This window comes from Mus caroli, unplaced genomic scaffold (genome assembly GCF_978045245.1).
Source record: "Mus caroli unplaced genomic scaffold, Mus_caroli_1 scaffold_6, whole genome shotgun sequence".
In the NCBI taxonomy this organism is placed as follows: Eukaryota; Metazoa; Chordata; class Mammalia; order Rodentia; family Muridae; genus Mus; species Mus caroli.
Genome location: NW_028227261.1, coordinates 100866557 through 100885697, shown reverse-complemented (window position 1 = coordinate 100885697; position 19141 = coordinate 100866557). Strand labels below are relative to the sequence as shown.

General features: G+C 42.3%; 1 protein-coding gene across 1 annotated transcript in view; it reads left to right on the top strand.

Annotated features, from left to right (window-relative positions):
- The first annotated feature begins 9780 nt into the window (after positions 1 to 9780).
- The window catches only part of Tmem38b (transmembrane protein 38B), a 34797-nt gene continuing 25436 nt past the window's right edge, over positions 9781 to 19141 (top strand). Inside the window, exon 1 of the mRNA XM_021159989.3 lies at positions 9781 to 9985. Within this exon, the coding sequence (XP_021015648.1) occupies positions 9874 to 9985 (112 nt within the window). The 5' untranslated portion in view covers positions 9781 to 9873. The remainder of the gene's footprint in view (positions 9986 to 19141) is intronic.

Sequence of the window (19141 nt, the reverse complement as noted above, 5' to 3'; positions counted from 1 at the left end):
AAGACTTTTTTCTTTTTTCTTATTTTGTGAGAAGTTATCTGTCCTTTGGACAGCAAATTCTTTTCGGAGGTTAAGTGTATGTTTTTATTGTGGTTGTTTGTTTTTTCATTTACCTGTTCAGAAGAAATTCTGTTCTAGTTTAAAGTAGTTTTATATAGCTAGTCATCCAAATGTCCTTGTCTCTGAGATGTCTTCTTGTTTTATTGGCTTGATTTTTGACTACTCAAGCCAATAGGCTGTGCACCGAGTGGCTTAGGGTGGCTTTCTTAGTCTCAGCTCCGTTTGAACTGACCAGACTTGCCAGCCACCTATTCCAATGAGCCAGTCTTCACATCCCTGTGTCTAATTTTACCCTCAGTCTCTCTCCTGGTTACAGATTCGCAACTCTTCACCAGTTGTTCTAACCTTAGCTGGAAAAGGAGTGTCCCCTGATTTAGAACATGTCCTAGCTAATCCTGGTTTTTACAATGGCTTGTCAAGGTTGGGTGAAGTGAGAGCTTTAGAGGCCACCTTAAATATTGTTTTTTTTTTTTTTTTTTTTTTTTACCAAAACAAGTTACATTTTAGCATAAATGACTTCTAGCTGAGAGAATGTGAAAGAGAGATCCAGAAAAGCTCTGGAAAGTGCCATGTTCACAGCCACTGTTTTATCTCCTAGTATTACAGGAAGAATCATTGCTACTTGTTTTGGAGAATTCATAATTATCATTAACTAACTTTAAAAATAAAACAAGATAAATAACAAAGCAAAAAGGAGAAAAATAAAGAAAAAAATCCCATATCTTTTTTTTGGAGTGCTATAGACAATTTTTGGTTGTGTGTATAATGTGTGTAGATATGTGTGTGTGTGTGCGCAAGTGTGTGTGCACGTGGAGGTCCAAAGTTGACATCAGGGTTTCTCTCTATTGGTTGAGGCAGAGTCTCTTCATAAAACCAGAACACACCATCCCAGCTGGTCTAACTAGCCGGCTTGTCCTGAGGACTCCCTATTTCTGCATCTCGAGTTCTAAAATTATACATAGCTCCAAACCTGCCTGGTTTTGATGTGGGCTCTCCAGCCGTCTCCTTTACCCACTGAGCCCTTTTTATACTCTGTCCTAGACGGTTAATTTCATTGAACACTGGAAAGTGTGTAGGTACCTCTGCAAGGGTTAGACTGATGATCTGTATTTCCATTAGGACAAGCAGGCAGTAGGCTGGGAATCAAACTCGGTGGCAGAGCACCTGCCTAGCCAGTGTGATGCCATTTCCCTTCCCTGTGACGAGGCTGTGGAGGGGGGAATCGAGGCAAATGCAGTAGAATACAGCTTTGAATTCTCTTATGTGGGGTCGTCTACTCATGGCAAGGGAAAATTGTTCAGGAAGTCTTTATGTTATCAGATAAATCAACATTGGTTCACCATCACTGGCTATCCTTGGGGGCTTCCTACGTGCGAGGCCCCGTTCTTCATGTTTATTACTATGCTTGCAATGGAATGGTTCCCTTCTGTAACTGGTTGGGTTTATGAACCCAACCCACTTGCAGTTTCCCAGGATTTATTCCTGGGTGCCATTGACTCTGATATCCAGTTCTCCTAGAGGGAAATGTAAGAGGCTCGTCTCTGACTTCATCCTTCTGCTACATAAAGTGGATCTGCTTTCTTCTGTTTTGAGACTCAGTAGTTAAAAGGCAGGTGCTGATGGCGAATGCTTTGCATCTCAGCATGCAGAGGGGAGAGGCAGGTGTGCCTCAGTGAGTTTCAGGCTAGCCTGGTCTTCATGGTGATATCCTGTCTCAAAAATAAAATAAAAAGGAAGCAGGTGCTGAAAGCCAACATCATGACTTCTCCATTTGCTGGAAGAATTGCCTATATTCAGACACCTTCCTACCTAGGGCTCTTTTTATATGTCAGAGCATCAAGTACTCATTTTGTTCATGTTGCTGGCATGCTGGGCTTTCAAGACACCTACACAACTTACAGACATCTCGTGAGTACTCGGATGCATATTTATAGATTTTCTTTCCAACCTTTTCTGTCATTAACTTGTTAGCTAGTTAATTAATTAATAATGAGAATTCTCCATAGAACTCTCAGAAGACATCACTTCCACCTTCTAACAATGAGAAGCTAGATAGTCTACGAGCTTTTTTATCAGTAAAAGTCAGCAACTGGTCCTGGGGTCTTCGTGACCAACCTTCTAAGCAGTGGGAGTTCAGAGGGAAGAGTGCTTGCTTTGCTAGTCCTCTAGGAGGAAACACGGGCTCCCCTCCCTCACACAATCCAGACTCTCTCTAAACAGATAAAGGACTATTTTATCTCACATAACTGAAGGTCAGAGAGGCATAACTGATAAAGTTGGTTATCTGCTTTTCCCCCCCTCATGGTTCCAAGTTGGCTGCTGAAAGCTGGTCATGACAAGAGCACAGGTCTTTCTTATCAGGGAGATTTCATTTCTCCCTCCCAATGATCCACTTTTCTCTCTTTTCATTATTACTGTCGTGTTTGATTCTTGCCGCTTTGAAAAAAATCTTGAGGGTGGACTGTCTCAGTCTTTCCCCTTTGTTCAGTTCAGAAGTTGATAACAGAATTCTCCTTTCATTTAATTTGCCGATATTTTAATAAATGTACTTATTCCTTACAAAGAGGCTCGATGAGACACATTTAATTTTTGTAAATATTTATTTATTTATTTATTTATTTATTGTATGTAAGTACACTGTAGTTGTCTTCAGACACCCCAGAAGAGAGTATCAGATCTCATTACGGATGGTCGTGAGCCACCATGTGGTTGCTAGGATTTGAACTCAGGACCTTCAGAAGAGCAGTCGGTGCTCTTACCCACTGATCCATCTCTCCAGCCCCATGAGACACATTTAATTTTTAATTTAATAGGCAGAGGATACACATGTTGGATTAATCATGTATGGTACCTACTATAACTGTAGATGTCAAGAAACTTTGGTGCGAGGAAGTCTACAGGATCAAGAGCAAACACAAAAGTATACCCTGTGAATGAGTTAACACTGGGACCCTCCCCATCGAAACCTATCAACAATGGAAATAAAGACTCAGAAAAGACCCCAAACCAAACCAATAACCAACACTTACCAGCTAGGACGTCTTACTCCTTTCCTCTAACTTGGCTCTTCCTCTGCCCACCGAGTGTCCTAACCGTAGAGGAATAGAAGACAGGAGAAATGGGAGGCTGAGTCACCAGATGTCCTCCCCTCATTGATTGTCCTGGAGAGGTAAGCCTGAGCTGTTGGAAGAGGAGAGGCTCTGAATTGGGTGGAACATTGATACTGTTAACTGTAATGAACTTTCTCTCTCTTTAGTCATCTCTCTTCTTTTTATTTTCTTTTTGTTTTTGAGACAGGGTTTCTCTGTGTAGCCCTGGGTGTCACAGAACTGACTCTGTAGACCAGGATGGCCGCAAACTCACAGAGATTCTCTTGCCTATGCCTCCCGAGTGCTGGGATTAAAGGCGTGTGCTATCAACCATAGGGACACCAACCTACTCACAAAACTTTTGACCCAAAAACTTATCCTGTCTACAAAAAATGCAAGAATGGGGAATGGAACAGAGACTGAGGGACTAGCCAACCAATAACTGGCCCAACTTGAGACCCATCCCATAGACAAGCACCAATGCTTGACACTATTAATGATACTGTGTTATGCTTGCAGACAGGAATCTAGCATGGCTATCATCTGTTAGGCTCAGAGCAGGTGACTCACAGTGATGTGTGTGGTGACAGTCACAGCCAAACAGTGGATGGAGCTTGGGTACTCTATGGAAGAATATGAGGAAGGAGTGCAGGCCCCAGAGGGGATAGGAACTCCACAGGAAGACCAACAGAGTCAACTAACCTGGACACTTGGGGCTCTTAGAAACTGAACCACCAACCAAAGAACATACACAGGTTGGACCTATGCCTTCCTGCTCATATGTAGCAGATGTGCAGGTTGGTCTTTATGTGGGTTCCGAACAACTGGAGAGGGGCTATCCCAAAATCTGTTGTCTGTACGTGGGATATGTTCTTCTAGCTGGGCTGCCTTGTCTGGCCCCAGTGGGAGAGGAAGTGCCTAGCCTTGCAGAGACTTGAAGTGCTGGGGGTCAGTGTGTGTGTGGAGGAGTAGGGTGGGAGGGTGGGATAACCATGGGGGTTCCACCCACTCAGAGGAGAAGGGGATGGGGGAAAGAGGAAGGATTGTGGGAAGGGATGACCAGGAGATGGGCAGTGAGCAGAGAATAAGTAAAAAATGGTGTGTGCCATCACCACCAGCATTCTTTAGTATCTGAATGGAGAAAGTGATGGTTTCTGTTTGAATACTGTTAAACGATAGGATGACTGCCACAGTATCACTCAGGAAAGGAAACCCCTAGTGGTGTTTGAGCTTTGTCTAACAGGAGAAAAAACAGTGCTTACAGTGTACGTAAGAGGAACTGATGGCATCAGGATAAACATTTCCAGTTGGCTACGGATGGCCTTTCGTCTTTTCTCTAGCACTAGTCTAAAGTAAATGGTTTGAAGGAAATGCTAATTTATGATGGGGTTGAAATTGACTGTGTTTGCTTTCAGGTATGCTAACATACACTGAAGTTGGGCTTGAACCCCAAGACCACGGAAAACCAAGCATCATGATTAGAAGTTCAAGGCTATCCTCAGCTACAAAGTGAGTTTTTCTGATAAGTGAGATGCTGTATCTCAGAGAGAGAGAGAGAGAGAGAGAGAGAGAGAGAGAGAGAGAGAGAGAGAGAATGAGAATCTCTTTCTTCAAGAGATTGTTTCAGATGTACAGCTGTGTCTCACATCTGAACCAGGTGATTCAGCCTCCTGCCAAGAGCTATAGCTAGAAGAAGATATATGATATATTCTCCATGCCAGGCAGGCTATGTCTCCTAGCAATGTTGAATGGGGGGAGAGGAGTGCAGGGTGAGGGATGTTGGCACTGAGTGTGGTCAGTAGCTGAGAGAATGCTCTGACCCTCTGTTGTTGTAGGGCCCAGAAGTGTCCTCTTTTTCTTCTTCTTCTTCTTGGGTCTGATGTTCAACTTGCCTTCACTTTCATAGGACTCTATAAAAGTGACTTTTATTTGCCAAATGTAATTGTCATCTCAGAGGCTTATGGCTGAATAAACTCACCCTTTCTGCTCTTTCTGAGTTGTTCTGGCTCAAAACTCCTCTTCAAGGTGACCGATTCAAACTGGCTTCTCACTGAATTGCTCTGCTCAGCCTCAAACTAACCTTGGCAATCTGTTCTAATTCTCTGGCTCCTGCTCATTCTCTAGCTCTTTATGTCTTCACCTGCGTCAAGTTTTTTTTTCTCTGGAACCTGTGTCTTTAAAACTGCTCCTCCTCTCTAACTGTTCTCTTAAGTCCTCTCTTTCCTGCACTGTTCTCATGAGAGCTGAGCAATCTTTCTCTGATTTGTCACTTTCAAACATAGCCTTTTCCTTCTATAAACAAACCCTTCTTTCATTGTTTGGGATTAAAGGTATGTATTAAGGGCATGTTTGTATTCTAGCCAGAGGGATTAAAGGTGTGCCAATCTAGCTAGATCATAATGACCTAGGTCTTTGGATGTGATTCCTTGACAGAGCAGCCATGTTGCTAGATTAAAATTCCTCTACAGGATCCAGTAACTTCCTCACTTTGCTTACGTTTCCCAGAATGACTTATTATTTTATTTTTTGTAGCATATCATTATCTATTATTATTATTATTACTACTATTATTATCACTGTTGTTTTTATTAGTCTTAGTCAAAGTTCTACTGCTGTGAACAGACATCATGACTATGGCAACAATTATAATGGAGAACATGTAATTGTGACTGGCTGACAGTTTCAGAGGCTTAGTCCATTATCATCATGGCGGGCAGCATGGCAGCATGCAGGCAGACATGGTGCTTGAGAGGTGGTTGAGAGTTCTACATCTGGATCCCCAGGCAGTAGGCAGAGAAAGCAACATGGAGTCTGCCTTGAGCATATGAAACCTCAAAGGCCACCCCCAGTGCCACACTTCTCAGAACAAGGGCACACCTCCTAATAATGCCACACCCTATAAGCCTATTCAAACCACTACCACATCATTACCACCACCATCATCATTGTCAGTGGGGGCCATGCACACATAGTCATGTGCTTGCCAAGGCAACCAGGAGATGGTTAGGGGACAACTTTTTTTTTAAGATTTATTTATTATTATATGTAAGTACACTGTAGCTGTCTTCAGACATAACACAAGAAGAGGGTATCAGATCTTATTATGGATGGTTGTGAGCCATCATGTGGTTGCTGGAATTTGAACTCAGGACCTTTAACCTCTTAACCATTGAGCCATCTCTCCAGCTCCCTGGGGACAACTTCTCTGTGAGCTATTCTTTCTGTCACTGTGGGTTCTGAGGATTAAACTCAGGCCATCAGGCTTGTGTAGCAAGGACTTTCACTGAGATGTCTTTGGGGCCCCCAAATCTTCTAGGTCCACTTCCCTATCACTCTTGACCAGAGAGACATATTGCTACAGATGTGAGCCACAGAGAGCTGGCAGCTACCATACTGGTGACTAGCGTTTACCTTTGCTAACCAGCAGATACTTCTTTCGGTGACATCAGGTTTTTACTTAGGCACGTTTGTACTTGGAGAATCTTTCCAGTCTAATAGTTTTATATTTACTGGAAGGATAAATGATGCTGATACTTAGAGAAAAAGATTTTCATTTCAAGTGTAAGAAATAAGGGCCAAGGTCATATGTTCCCAGACATAACACCAAAGGTGTTATTATTACCAAATACACACCAAGTAGAGTTAAGTGGATTCTCAGACTAACTTAATCACTGAAACCTCGTGAGGCAGAGTCTCACTGTGCTGATTGGGTATGGTCAGTATTTTGAGTGTGACCAGCATTCCCTAGTTAACCCTTCTTTCTAATCTGAACATTAAAACAGGTTAAATTCAAGCCAGGCATACCTTTAATCCTATCTCATCGGAGACAGAGGCAGGTGGCTCTGAGCTAGAAGTCAGCCTGGTCTGCAGAGTTCCAGGATAGCCAGGGCTACACAGAAACACTCTGTCTGTCTCCTCCCTCCCCCTCCTCAAATAAGGGTTAAATTAAAGCCCATGTGCTTTGTGTGTAATATAATTTGATATCGACAAGCTATTAAGTGGCTATAAATAGGCTATTAATATTATATTAGGTGAGGTTGCCCGATGGCTCAAGTGGATAAAGTCATCTGTAACCAAGCCTGAGGATCAAAGTTTGATACCTGAGAGACCCACTTGATGGAAGGAGAGAACTGACCTCCATTGAGTTATTCTCTGACCTGCATATGTATACTGAATCACATACATATAACCTCCACATACACTTAGTTATCCTGTGATGACTACGTGTAATTAATTTAAGAAAATTACTTCAGATAAAAAATGCCTATCCAGAATACTAAAGTTTAAAAATAAGATTGTTCCCATTAAAATTAAACTTTTTTTTTTGTTTTTTGTTCTTGAACTCTTTCTTCATGGTTCTTAAAAAAATTATTATAATGGATTTGTCAAAGTTAAAGACATGCCACTCAGTGGCTAGCAAGCAGTATTGCAGGAAAGAAAGGAAATGCCTTTTGTGAAGCTGAGTATCTCAGACATGGAGTCAGGGAGAGACGTGAACAAGCAGAAACTGACATGCGTCATAAGAACTAACCGTCTGGCGTGGCCCCAATGTTTGTATTAATAGAGCCACTGCCCTTGATTCATTTACCAGCATAGCTCTGGACTGTGCAGGATTTTGTAATCCTTGCCACCCTGGGAACATTTCGAAATAACGAGATATTTTTGATCATTACAACTGGTGTGTGTGTGTGTGTGTGTGTACGTGCATGTGTGCATGCACAAAGGATACTATTGAATATCCTACAATAGGGCAGTCCAAAAAGATTTGTTCAGTTCAAATGCCAATGGTTCTAATGTTGAGGAACTTGGTTTAGAAAAATACTAGTTTCACATGCTTCTAAACAACAACAACAACAAAATGCATTAAAGAGCTCGAGTCAAAACTCCTTAGCTGATAATCTGATTAGCCCAGTTTTGTTTTCTAAGGTGTATACCTTAGATTTATTTTATCAGCAACTTTCGTAAATCACTTTCAGACATCAGGAAAAGTCTGAATAGTCCAAGATGAACTGTCCCAAATCCCTCCTTTCTTCTTTCCTCTTCTAAGCTTCCCTCGGTTCACTCCTGTTTTCCTCAACTACACAGCATTCCATTAGACCAGGTAGTTTATGTAGTGACTAGAAGCAAATATGATAGTTACATACAAAATATGGATAGAGTTTTTCTGTGTGTGTGATCTTCCCAGTTCATTTCTTTTAGATCTTATAAATATTGTCTTTAGGCAGTAGGCAGATGTGAGCACACTTCGTTTTGCACTCATGTGGTGAGTCAAATGTCAGGGAACCTGCAATATCTCTGAGCAGAGCTAATAAAGCCTTGACTGTTTCTTATTTTATTATATTTATAACAAACAAAGTGTGCCAGAAGCTAAAAAGAAATGTTTCTCTGTAAAAAGTGTTTGCTTAGAAAAGCAGATCAAAAAGTATTTAATCAAGGCTATTGTTTCTTGACAAGTTATGAAATGAAGAATGTTGCTACCACTTCCTTACATTTGAAGCCTGGTGTTTAGGACAGTGGTGCCTCTGGCAGCCGGTAAAATGCTCGGTACAAAGCACGGGTGTAAATAACATTTGCTAAGTGAGTTAATACTGAGGCTAACCTCAGGAGAAAAAGGCGATTGCCCTTTGCAGCAATATAACAGTCACCTACCTGCTCCCTCAATAGCTGTGTGTACCCATGCCACGTAACAACATGATCTGTTGACATGTCAAATAAAAATGTGCCAAACTTACCTTTTTTTTTTTTTTCTTAAAACCCAGTCTCACTTCTTCCCTTTACTTTTAGTTCTTTTTGCAACCAATTTCAGCAGATCGCTCCTTTTCTTGTTTTTCAAAACCTGGCTCCTTTTGCTGTCTTTACAGGTGGTGTTTGTATCCACTTTAGTCTGCTTGGCAGTCTTTATCTGTGGCTTTGTCCTTAAGACCCGCATCTACTACTACTACCTTTTGTCTTGGATTAGTGAATGCATTTCTGATTTCCCTAGTCTCTTCTCATGAATCTTTGGTGCTGGATTGCAACTTCAGAGACCTGCCCATCTTCTTCACCCCAACTACCAATTCAGCTTTTGATAAACAAGACTGAGGACAATGTAGCGACTGATCAAGAGCTTAAACCACCTGGTTTCACTGCGAAAGACTCTTTTATTTTCTTTTCCAACTTCATTTTTCAGGTTGTAGTCTAGCCAAAATAACTTCTAATATTTACAGACTCGCTTTTAATACCGTGTGCATTTCCCTGCAATGGTCTTCTCTAACCATCTGCTTTGGCGTGGCATCCATACTTTTTATGCTTTGTGAAATTCCGTGAGTCCTTAAATTTTTTTTTTCCCTGTGGGAAAATTCAAGTTTCATGGGGATATGGATAAAACATTACCGTTTTATTATCTTTCATATATTCACTAAGTAATAAATGAGTTACATCGTGGCTGTTCAGAAAAAGAGGAATGGCATCCGTTTACATAGAATCTGACTCTGAGCGTCGCCCCTTGGGTCAGATGGCACTGACTGCAGCACTGAGAAAATGTCATACCTTTATTAGGAGAACCAGGGCCAGGGCCCCGCCCCTCGTTCCGGTTCCGGCCCCGCCCCCGTTCCGGACCCCGCCCCCTGGGCTCCAGGGCGCACGCGCAGGGCTGGAGCTGGCGCGGCCGTCCCCTCCCCCACCCCCGCCGCCGGAGGGGAACCGGCTGCTGCGGCTGCTGGGGCCGGCGGCGTCGGTAGTCGTCATGGAGTACCCGTGGGATGATCTGACTCTGGCCTTTTCCCGCACGTCCATGTTTCCCTTTTTTGATATCGCCCACTACCTGGTGTCGGTGATGGCGCTGAAGCAGCGGCCAGGTGAGTGAAGGGGCCCGACGCTCTCCGGGTTCCGCGTCCTCACTGCGGGAGGCAGGGACGCCGGGATGCCCTGCGGCCCACCCCTCAGTACCGAGCACCGGACTCAGACGTAGGCTGAGGAAGGTCAGGTAGACCCCTGAGCAGGACGTCTCAGGTGGGACCTAGCACCTTGCTAGCGTGTTGAACCCGGAGAGGGGGTGGCTTTGCGGTTTCTCAGTCAGCCACTAGAGGCACGGTCCAGGTAACAGTCGCTTGGCATGTAGTTCAGCCATCTGTGAAACATGTGGGATGGGATGGGATTTTCACAACGTTGAGTTCTGTGAACCATGTGACCAAAAAGCTGTGTTTGTTCTCCTGTCTTTGACATTGAATGTAGTGGGTTTCCTCTTAAAGTTCCCCATTTTCCCATTATTTTTCTGAGTCTGTCTTTGAGTTCAGGCATTTCTCTGCCTTCCTTGTCCCGGAGGTGAAGGGTGAAAGTTTAAGGGTTGTCTTACCTTTTCTGGACCACTAATTCTTTAAATCCTTGCCTCATACGTTTTTGAGAGTTTTCTGTGTCTAACTCGTGGAGGAACAGGTCATCTGCGTGGGATACTGTTTCTCTGATTAAAGAGAACTACAGTTTCGTTAGTTACAGCTCCATATCCAGAATCCTATAGTATCTTGTATTGACTAAATCAGACATTTTCAAAGTGTGGCTCACTTTCCATGTTCTTCCCTGTCACACACTGTAAAGTACATTATTTTCATACCGTCTTCAGAGGTTATTTATCTGTTCTTGCCTTTATGAGTGTACAGCGAAGTTTCCCAATGGCCATGTGACTTAATAGTGTTGTAAGAGATAATGAAACAGCTGATGAGTTCAAGCATTTCAGTTTGAGGCTAGACATTAAGGAGATTTGGCTAATTAGACAGCAATGTGCATTTTCTCACGAAATACTTTTTTGATTTTGAGAATAGTTATTTTAGTAAAGAACACATTATTTACATTTAATGCATTATTTTAAAATCCATATGTAATTGCTTTAAAAACTGTTACCATTTCTAAATGCTAAATATAAACATGAACTCTAGGCCCTTCCTTGTTGTTACTGGAGATAGAAGCTACTGAAGTACCCTCCCAATGAGTAGAGCCCCAGGCCAAGAAATTTTAAAAATATTTTTTAAAGGTATGATTTACATAAACATATTCACTATTTTTTATCACAAAGTTATATGATAAAAATATAAAGTATTTTATACTCCAAAGCCCTTTACCCCTCTGTAGTCTCTTCCCCTAAATTCTGGCATCCCATTCATGCCCTCTTTAAATTTTAGGGGTCAGTATGGGTCTAAAATTTGAGAATCACTTGGATAATTGAATGCTAATTACCAAGGAGGGAAACATGTTTTTCTCCCAGTACTAGGAAATGATAGCATTCACAGGAGAATGCCTGCGCCAGCATCCAGGGAGTGTGTTAGAGGACCTAGTAACTTTAAGAGTAGTAATTATTTTCAGTCCTCATCATCTTGCCATTTTCATAGAGAGCCATTTTCATTTGCATTTTTCATGGTTATTAATGTGCATGCTTCCTTGGTTTATGGGTCATTTGTATTTAATTCCTGTGAATGCCGAGTCTCTTTTGCCTGTTTATCAAGATGTAGATTGTTGTCTCATTTTATGGATTCTCTTCATGCATCCTGGACCTTTCATTGTAAGTGCTGAAGCTTTTTTTCCCCCCTCTCATTAAATTTTAGCTTTTAGTGCAGAAATTTTTAAAAGTTTATGGTTAGGGCTGGAGAGATGGCTAAGCGGTTAAGAGCACAGACTGTTCTTCTGGAGGTCCTCAGTTCAAATCCCAGCACCCACATGGTGTCTCACAACCATCTGTAATGAGATCTGATGCCCTCTTCTGGTGTGTCTGAAGACAGCTACAGCGTACTTATGTATGGTAATAAATAAATCTTTAAAAAAAGTTTATGGTTATGTCTATTTCCTTGTTTTTACAGACAGATCTGTTTTTAATAGACAGATCTCCTTTATGACTTTCAGGATTTATATATTGTTTCAGGAAGTTTGGTCCCATACCAAAGATTATAGAAATACTGATTTATGCTGTTTTACAAATATATTTATTTTTATTATTTTTGAGTGTGTGTGTGTGTGTGTGTGTGTGTGTGTGTGCATACCAGTTCAGGTACCTGCAGAGGCCACTGGGTCAGCTTTCCTTGGAGCTGAAGTTATGCTATAGTTAGAAGTGTTTCTGAGCCATCCATTGAGGGTGCTAGAAACAGAACCAGGTTGTCCATAAGAGTAGTAAGTGCTCTTAACCATTGACCCATATCTCCATCTCCTTATGTGCATGTCTTTTTTGTTTTGTAGATTTCTGCTCTGAAAGACCGAGCTAAGTGTATGGTTACAAAAGGAAGCTCTTGGGGCTGGAGAATAGATGGCTTAGTGGGTAAGACAGCTGAATGCACAAGTCTGAGGACTTGAGATCAAACCCCCAGGACCTATGTCAGAAGCTGAGAGTAGCTACATGCTTGTAACTTGGGCTCTATAGGGTTTGAGAGAGGCAGGCTTGCTGGGTCTTGCTGACTGCTATCCTACCTTAGTGTCAGCTGGAGATTCTGTTTGGGAAGAATAAGATAGACCATGATAGAGTTGGACACCTGATGATTTCCTCTGGTTTCCATGAATTCGAGCACACACACACACACACAAACACACAAACTTTTCTGTAACAGTTTAGTGGTAGGTGGGTGTTTCTTTGCAAGCCTTTGCATCTCAGTGATGAATTACTACAAAGAACGCTTGGAACTCAGTGATCTTGGCAGAGTGGCTAATTGAACTGAATAATTGGTCTTGTACTGTTACAGAGATCACTCTTCTGTATTTGCAGGTCCTTAGCATTTACTTGCTATCTTTAGCTTCGAATTTCTTTGGGGAGTTGCTGAAATTCTTCCAGTAAATTCTTTTTGGCTTAAGTTTGTCGTATTGCTTGTAGCCAAGAAGCACATTTCCTTTTCTAGCCTCATGTGAAACTGTGCTGATGCAGAGTGACCAGTAAGAACACTGACTGTAGTTTTGCTTGACTTCTGAATTTAGTGAGGATGCGTCTAAAGTTTAATGAAGTGTGATGTTTCCCGTAGGCTTTCTGGAGGTGTCTTGTAAGAAAGCTCTATTGCATTTGTTAACTTTCTAGGCTGTCCCTCCTTATTTACCACCCAAATAGGTGACAAATTTTATCAAGTTGTTGTTTCTTTTTTCTCTCTCTTTCTTTCTTTCTTTCTTTCTTTCTTTCTTTCTTTCTTTTTTTTTTTTTTTTTTTTTTAGATCAGAATCTATTGATCCAGGATTGGTGAGTAATGTGTATAATTCGAATACTTGGGAAGCAAAGGCAGGAGGAGAAAGTTCAAGACAAGCCTGGGCTACATAGCAAGAACCTGTTACAAAAACCAAAATAGAAGACGTATATTGAGATAGATAATTATACATATTGCTCTTCCTGTGGAAATATAACGTAGATTACATGAATGCAATGACCGAATTGAAGAATTATGACTCATTCTTTCATTCTTGGAACAAAGTTGACTTGCTTTATGTATTATTTCAGTGTAGTGATTTGATTCGCTGATTCTTGATCTAAACTTGTTTTCTTCATATTCATGAAGAAAACATGTTCTGCTGGGTAGATGTTTCCTTCTTTTCTCATTAACTGTAGGTTGCTTGGTAATGTGCACTTTTCTGAGGACTTAGATTTTTCAAGTCTGTCAGAGCACATGTGCACTTTGTGTCTAGGTCTTTGAGTAGTTCAGACTTACTGTCTGTGTGTCTGGTGTATGTATGTGTTTAAGGAGATGTGTACATGCGTGCTTGTAGGTGCCGATGCACGAGGAGACAAAAGTCAGTGTTGGATAGCTTCCTGGATCCTGGTCCTCCTAGCTGAGATGTGTTTTCTCAGTGAATCTGGAGCGTACTGGCTGTCGGGCTAGCTGGCCTGTGGGTTGCAGACATCTGCCTCTTTGTGCTCACCAAATGGTGGCTTAGGGATGCATTGCTACTCCCAGCTTTCCTGTGGGCCTAGGATCAGACTCAGGTCCTCATGCTCACGTGGCCAGCACTTTACCAGTGGAGACATCTCCCTACCCCACCTAGTTGTTTATTCTTAAGTGTCTCTTTGAATTTTGTGCATCTGTCTTATGCCATATATATATATATTTTTTTTTTTTAAATAGATTTTCATGTATGTTTTCTGTTTTCCTTTTGGTTAAAATATATTTGTCCTGACTCTGTCTGTAGATACAATGGTTAGCTTTTGTCCTTTGCCTGTGTGGTCAGCATTTCTTTCCCTTAATTTAGAACAGAAGCCCTAGCATGAGTGTGTCTCATCCAAAGTTTAATTAGATCATCGCTTAGTATATATCCATGCTTGACCAATAGACAGTGCTTTGTGATGGCCAAGGAAAGCTCTACTTGGTGCTTGGCACCCATGTTAGCCATTTGTCACTGGCCTACATTCCTGAAAGATAAGTTCCCACCAACCCTGACTTCTTGTCCCTTCCCAAGGATTGTGTAACTGTTGTGAAATGATTAACTGCTTGCTCTGGCTTCTGTAAACTTGCTTATTGCTATGTGCATGGGGAGTAAGGCAGTTGCTCACATACCTGTAAATTCCACAGATAGGAAGTATTTGTGGATTTTGCCTTTCAAAGCCCTTCCTTCACCTGCTTCTGGGCAGCATGCCTCTGATTTAAAGACTGCAGCCCTGCTAACAATTTTAATAAATTTGGCTAATTATAATCTTAATTGAATCTGGTGGTCTTTTCAATTCTCCCAATGTTGAGTTTTTCAGAGCTCTGGAACCCGTAGTATAGCAAAGCAACAATGCATGCATGTGCAGGTAGCACAGTCTTTCCCTCCCTCCCTCCCTCACTACTATAGGGCCCTAGGAACCCAAGGCTAGCCTGAGCTATACATGAGTTCAAGGTCATCCTGGGCAACAAGAGGCAATGTCTCAACACCCTTGTCCTCCCAGCAAACTGAAAATAGCTCATCTGACTAACATTCGAGGATTATTGGGTAGCCATTGTCTTCTTTCAAGATAGTATTTCTCCAGCCATTAAAATAATTCAGGCAGTTTTAAAATGACACATCATTAGAGTACATTGGAATATGCTCGAGTGTGTGCACACCACACAATACGACAACACACAAACCATACAAATCTACCTTAAGTATGTGCTATAAAAATGAACTCTGCCCTGTGTTCCCTCCTATAGATGATTGTGAGCATCCATTTCTGTATTTGCCAGGCACTGGCAAAGCCTCACAGGAGACAGCTAATAGCAGGTTCCTTTCAGCAAAATCTTGCTGACATATGCAATAGTGTCTGCATTTGGTGGCTGATTATGGGATGGTGGGGCAGTCTCTGGATGGTCCATCCTTTCATCTTAGCTCTAAACTTTGTCTCTGCAACTCCTTCCATGGATATTTTATTCCCTATTCTAGGGAGGAATAAAGTATCCACGAGATGGTCTTCCTTCTTGATTTTCTTGTGTTTTGGAAGTTGTATCTTCGGTATTCTAGATTTCTGGGCTAATATCCACTTATCAGTGAGTGCATATCAAGTGACTTCTTTTGTGATTGGGTTACCTCACTCAGGATGATATCCTCCAGATACATCCATTTGCCCAAGAATTTCATAAATTCATTGTTTTTAATAGCTGAGTAGTACTCCATTGTGTAAATGTACTACATTTTCTGTATTCATTCCTCAGTTCAGGGACATTTGGAGCTAGAGAAAGTACCCAAGAGCTGAAGGGGTCTGCAACCCTATAGGTGGAACAACAATATGAACTAATCAGTACCCCCAGAGCTCGTGTCTCTAGCTGCATATGTAGCAGAAGATGGCCTAGTCGGCCATCATTGGGAAGAGAGAACTCTTAGTCTTGCAAACTTTATATGCCCCAGTACAGGGGAAAGCCAGGGCCAAGAAGTGGGAGTGAGTGGGTAGGGGAGCAGGGCGGGGTGGGGGAGGGTATAGGGGACTTTTGGGATAGCATTTGAATGTAAATGAAGAAAATATCCAATAAAAATAAATACATTCATAAAAAAATGAGTTCTGCATCTATACATTGGCAGCAAATGCAGGAAAGAACACTATTGCTCTTGTGATGGAGGGAATGTGGGTGGTTTTAGTTCTGTTACCATTGTTCTTTCTAGCTTGACCATCCCCCACCAGAGGAAGCTATGACAGGCTCCTGCTGGTGTGGCTGACACATGCTAAGTTCCATTCAACACTCAGTGACAGCTGTGTGCAGCCCGCAGTGCAGGCAGATCTCCATCAACTTGCTCAGAGATGGCTCAGGGGCAGCCATTAGCTGTGCCTGTGAACAGAGGTGTTCAAGACTTGGTGATCTTGAAATGTTCTTGAGAGACACAAAGACGTCTTCATGCTTCTCACAGTAAGTGGGTGGGAAAGGAGAGTTTATATTGGCATTTTATTTAGCAACAGCTGGTGAGCTGTTTCCAGAATAGTCCACTGGATTATGGCAGATACTAAAATACTATTGGTTCTGGATCATTTAGAAGAGTCAGAGACACTAGCAGGAAGGTTCTCCAGCTGGTGATTAAAATAAAAATAAAATAAGAACTGAGACCCGGGGCTGGGGACATAGCTTAGAAGTGGCGTACTTGGCTAGCATGCACTAATGTCTGGGTTCAGCCCTTAGCACAGAAAACAAGCACGCAAGCAAACCAGTTTTTGCAGGGTCTAGGGCTGCTCATGGAGAAAAGACAGTGAGATGCTTGCTCCAGTGCCTTGCTCACTTCTTTTGAGACAGGGTCTTATGCACTCCAGGCCAGCTTTGAGCTTGCTGTGTGGCTGAGGATGGCCTCGCGTTTCTAGTTCTTCTGCCTCCTCTTTCCTGGTTGAGTTCTGGGATTGCAGGTTTCCGTCAGCACACTGATTTCATGTGGTACTGGGCATCCAGGGATTCATGCCACATGCACAGCAAACCCTGCACGAGCTGAGTGAACTCTGACGCTAGCTGCTTCTTCTCTTCTCCATTTTCAGACATGTTTTTCAGACCCTGTTTTATTTTCCCATCTCTGCTAACGTGTCACTCCTCGGAGCTCGCCGCCCATTTGTATTCTCTCCTGTGTAATCTGTGTAGGGTTTATGAAATGCCAGTGTAGGTTAGAGAATAAAAGGTTTTGTGAGAAACTGTTTTTCTCTCAAAGGTGGCCAGCCTGCCATGACCAACAGAACCTTCCCCAGCTTGTGAGACTTTTAAGCCAAGAACCCCAAATCTCTTACCATTCCCTACAGTGTAAAACTCTTTATGCAAACCTTTAATCTCTTTTACCTGATAACACTTTTGTTAAGGGAGGCCCACCGCATCCCCAGACTGGCTCATCATTTCTTCTTTCTGACGCCTCAGTTCTTTTACAACCAGCCAACATGGAAGACTGTGAGGATGTTACCCAGCCATTGGGAGAGGTTTTAGACTCTCTGTGAGGATTAAAAATGTAGCAGATTTCCTGCTTGGTGTACTTGCTTGCCTCCTAAAAAGACGTTGTCTTGCTGGATTACTTTTGTATTGTTGCTGTGTTTCTTTGTGTGGCAATAAGAATATTCTTTCCCAACAGTTTGGAGTCTCTGAGATTGGAGGGTTCTTTTTTCTTTAGATTTGTTTTTATTACGTTTTAAAGAATGTATATGAGCGTATGTCTGTAGGGGCTTGTGTACATGAGTGCAGGTGCCAAGGGAAGCCAGAGGTCCCAGGGGAACAGCAGATCCCCTGGAACTGGTCTTGTCTGAGTTGTGAGCCACCCAGCCTGGCTGCTGACAATTGAACTTGGGTTCTTAACTATTAGGCCATCTCTGCAGCCCAATAGTCATAGTTACTCAAACCCAAGGAAAGGGTAGCATCCTTTCCTCTTTCTAGGTGATTTGTGCGTCATAATCAAAGACAAAAGCATCACTGTATTAATGGGAATTGGATTTTTTCACCTTTACCTCCATTTGTCTTACAGTTACTTCTAGTTTCTTGGCATCCGATTGTCTGCAGTTTAGGACTGCAGCTAGTAGTGTAACATCTGTCTGTCCATCTGTCTGTCTGTCTATCTATCTTTATCTATCTATCTATCTATCTATCTATCTATCTATCTATCTATCTATCTCTGGGTAGCCCTAACTGTCCTGAACTCAGAGACCGTCCTTCCCCTGCTTCCATAGTGCTGGGATTAGGGTGTGTGTGCCACCACACCTGGCTGGTTTTGTTTGTTTTTTTAATTTAATTTAGTTTAATTTTTTTGAGACAAGGTCTTACCATGTAACTCTGTGTGGCTTGGAATTCCAGACCAGGCTGGCTAGCTGAGCTGTCAGGTGTTGGGAATGAAGGTGAACACCACCACTCTTGGCTACAGCGTCAGTTTTATTCTGTCTTATTTTGTAGTTAGGACATTCTCTCCTTTAGACTTTTGTTTTGTTTTTGTTTTGAAAGTTTTTGTTTGTTTGTTTGTTTGTTTGTTTGTTTGAGGAAGAGATTTACATAACCCAGGATGGCCCTGAATGCATCTCAGAGCAGCGCTTCTCAACCTCTGGGTCCCAATCACTTTGACAGCCCTTCATCTCCAAAAGTATTTTCATTAGATTTGTACCAGCAGCAAAATAACAGTTACAAGGTAGCAAGGAAAACTTTTATGGTTGAGGTCAGCACAGCATGAGGAACTGTATTAAAGGGTCCCAAGCATTAATTACGAAGGTTGACAAGCACTGGCTTAGGGGTCGAGGCTTAGGGACTTGTGCCACTGTTATTTTCATAAATCTTCATGAAAAGCATTTGGCCATGGTGGCATGTGCTATGGTGAAAGTTTGAAGTCTCAGTTCTCAGGACGCTGACAAGGGGTGATCCTAAGTTCCAGGCCAACGGAGGCTGCGTATGAAGATCCTTTCTCAAAAACACAACAAAAATAACCATCCAGTCCCCACCCTCTCGGAAAACCCCACCTCAAACACAGGTCTTTAAGTCTTCGTTTGCATCCAGTTGTCTATTCTCTAAGACTCTCTCCTCAAGGTCTCACGTACCCCAGGCTTGAACCAGAAGAGAACCTTGACATTCATGTCATATTCCCTCCACCTCCCGAGTGCTGGCATCACAAGCACTCAG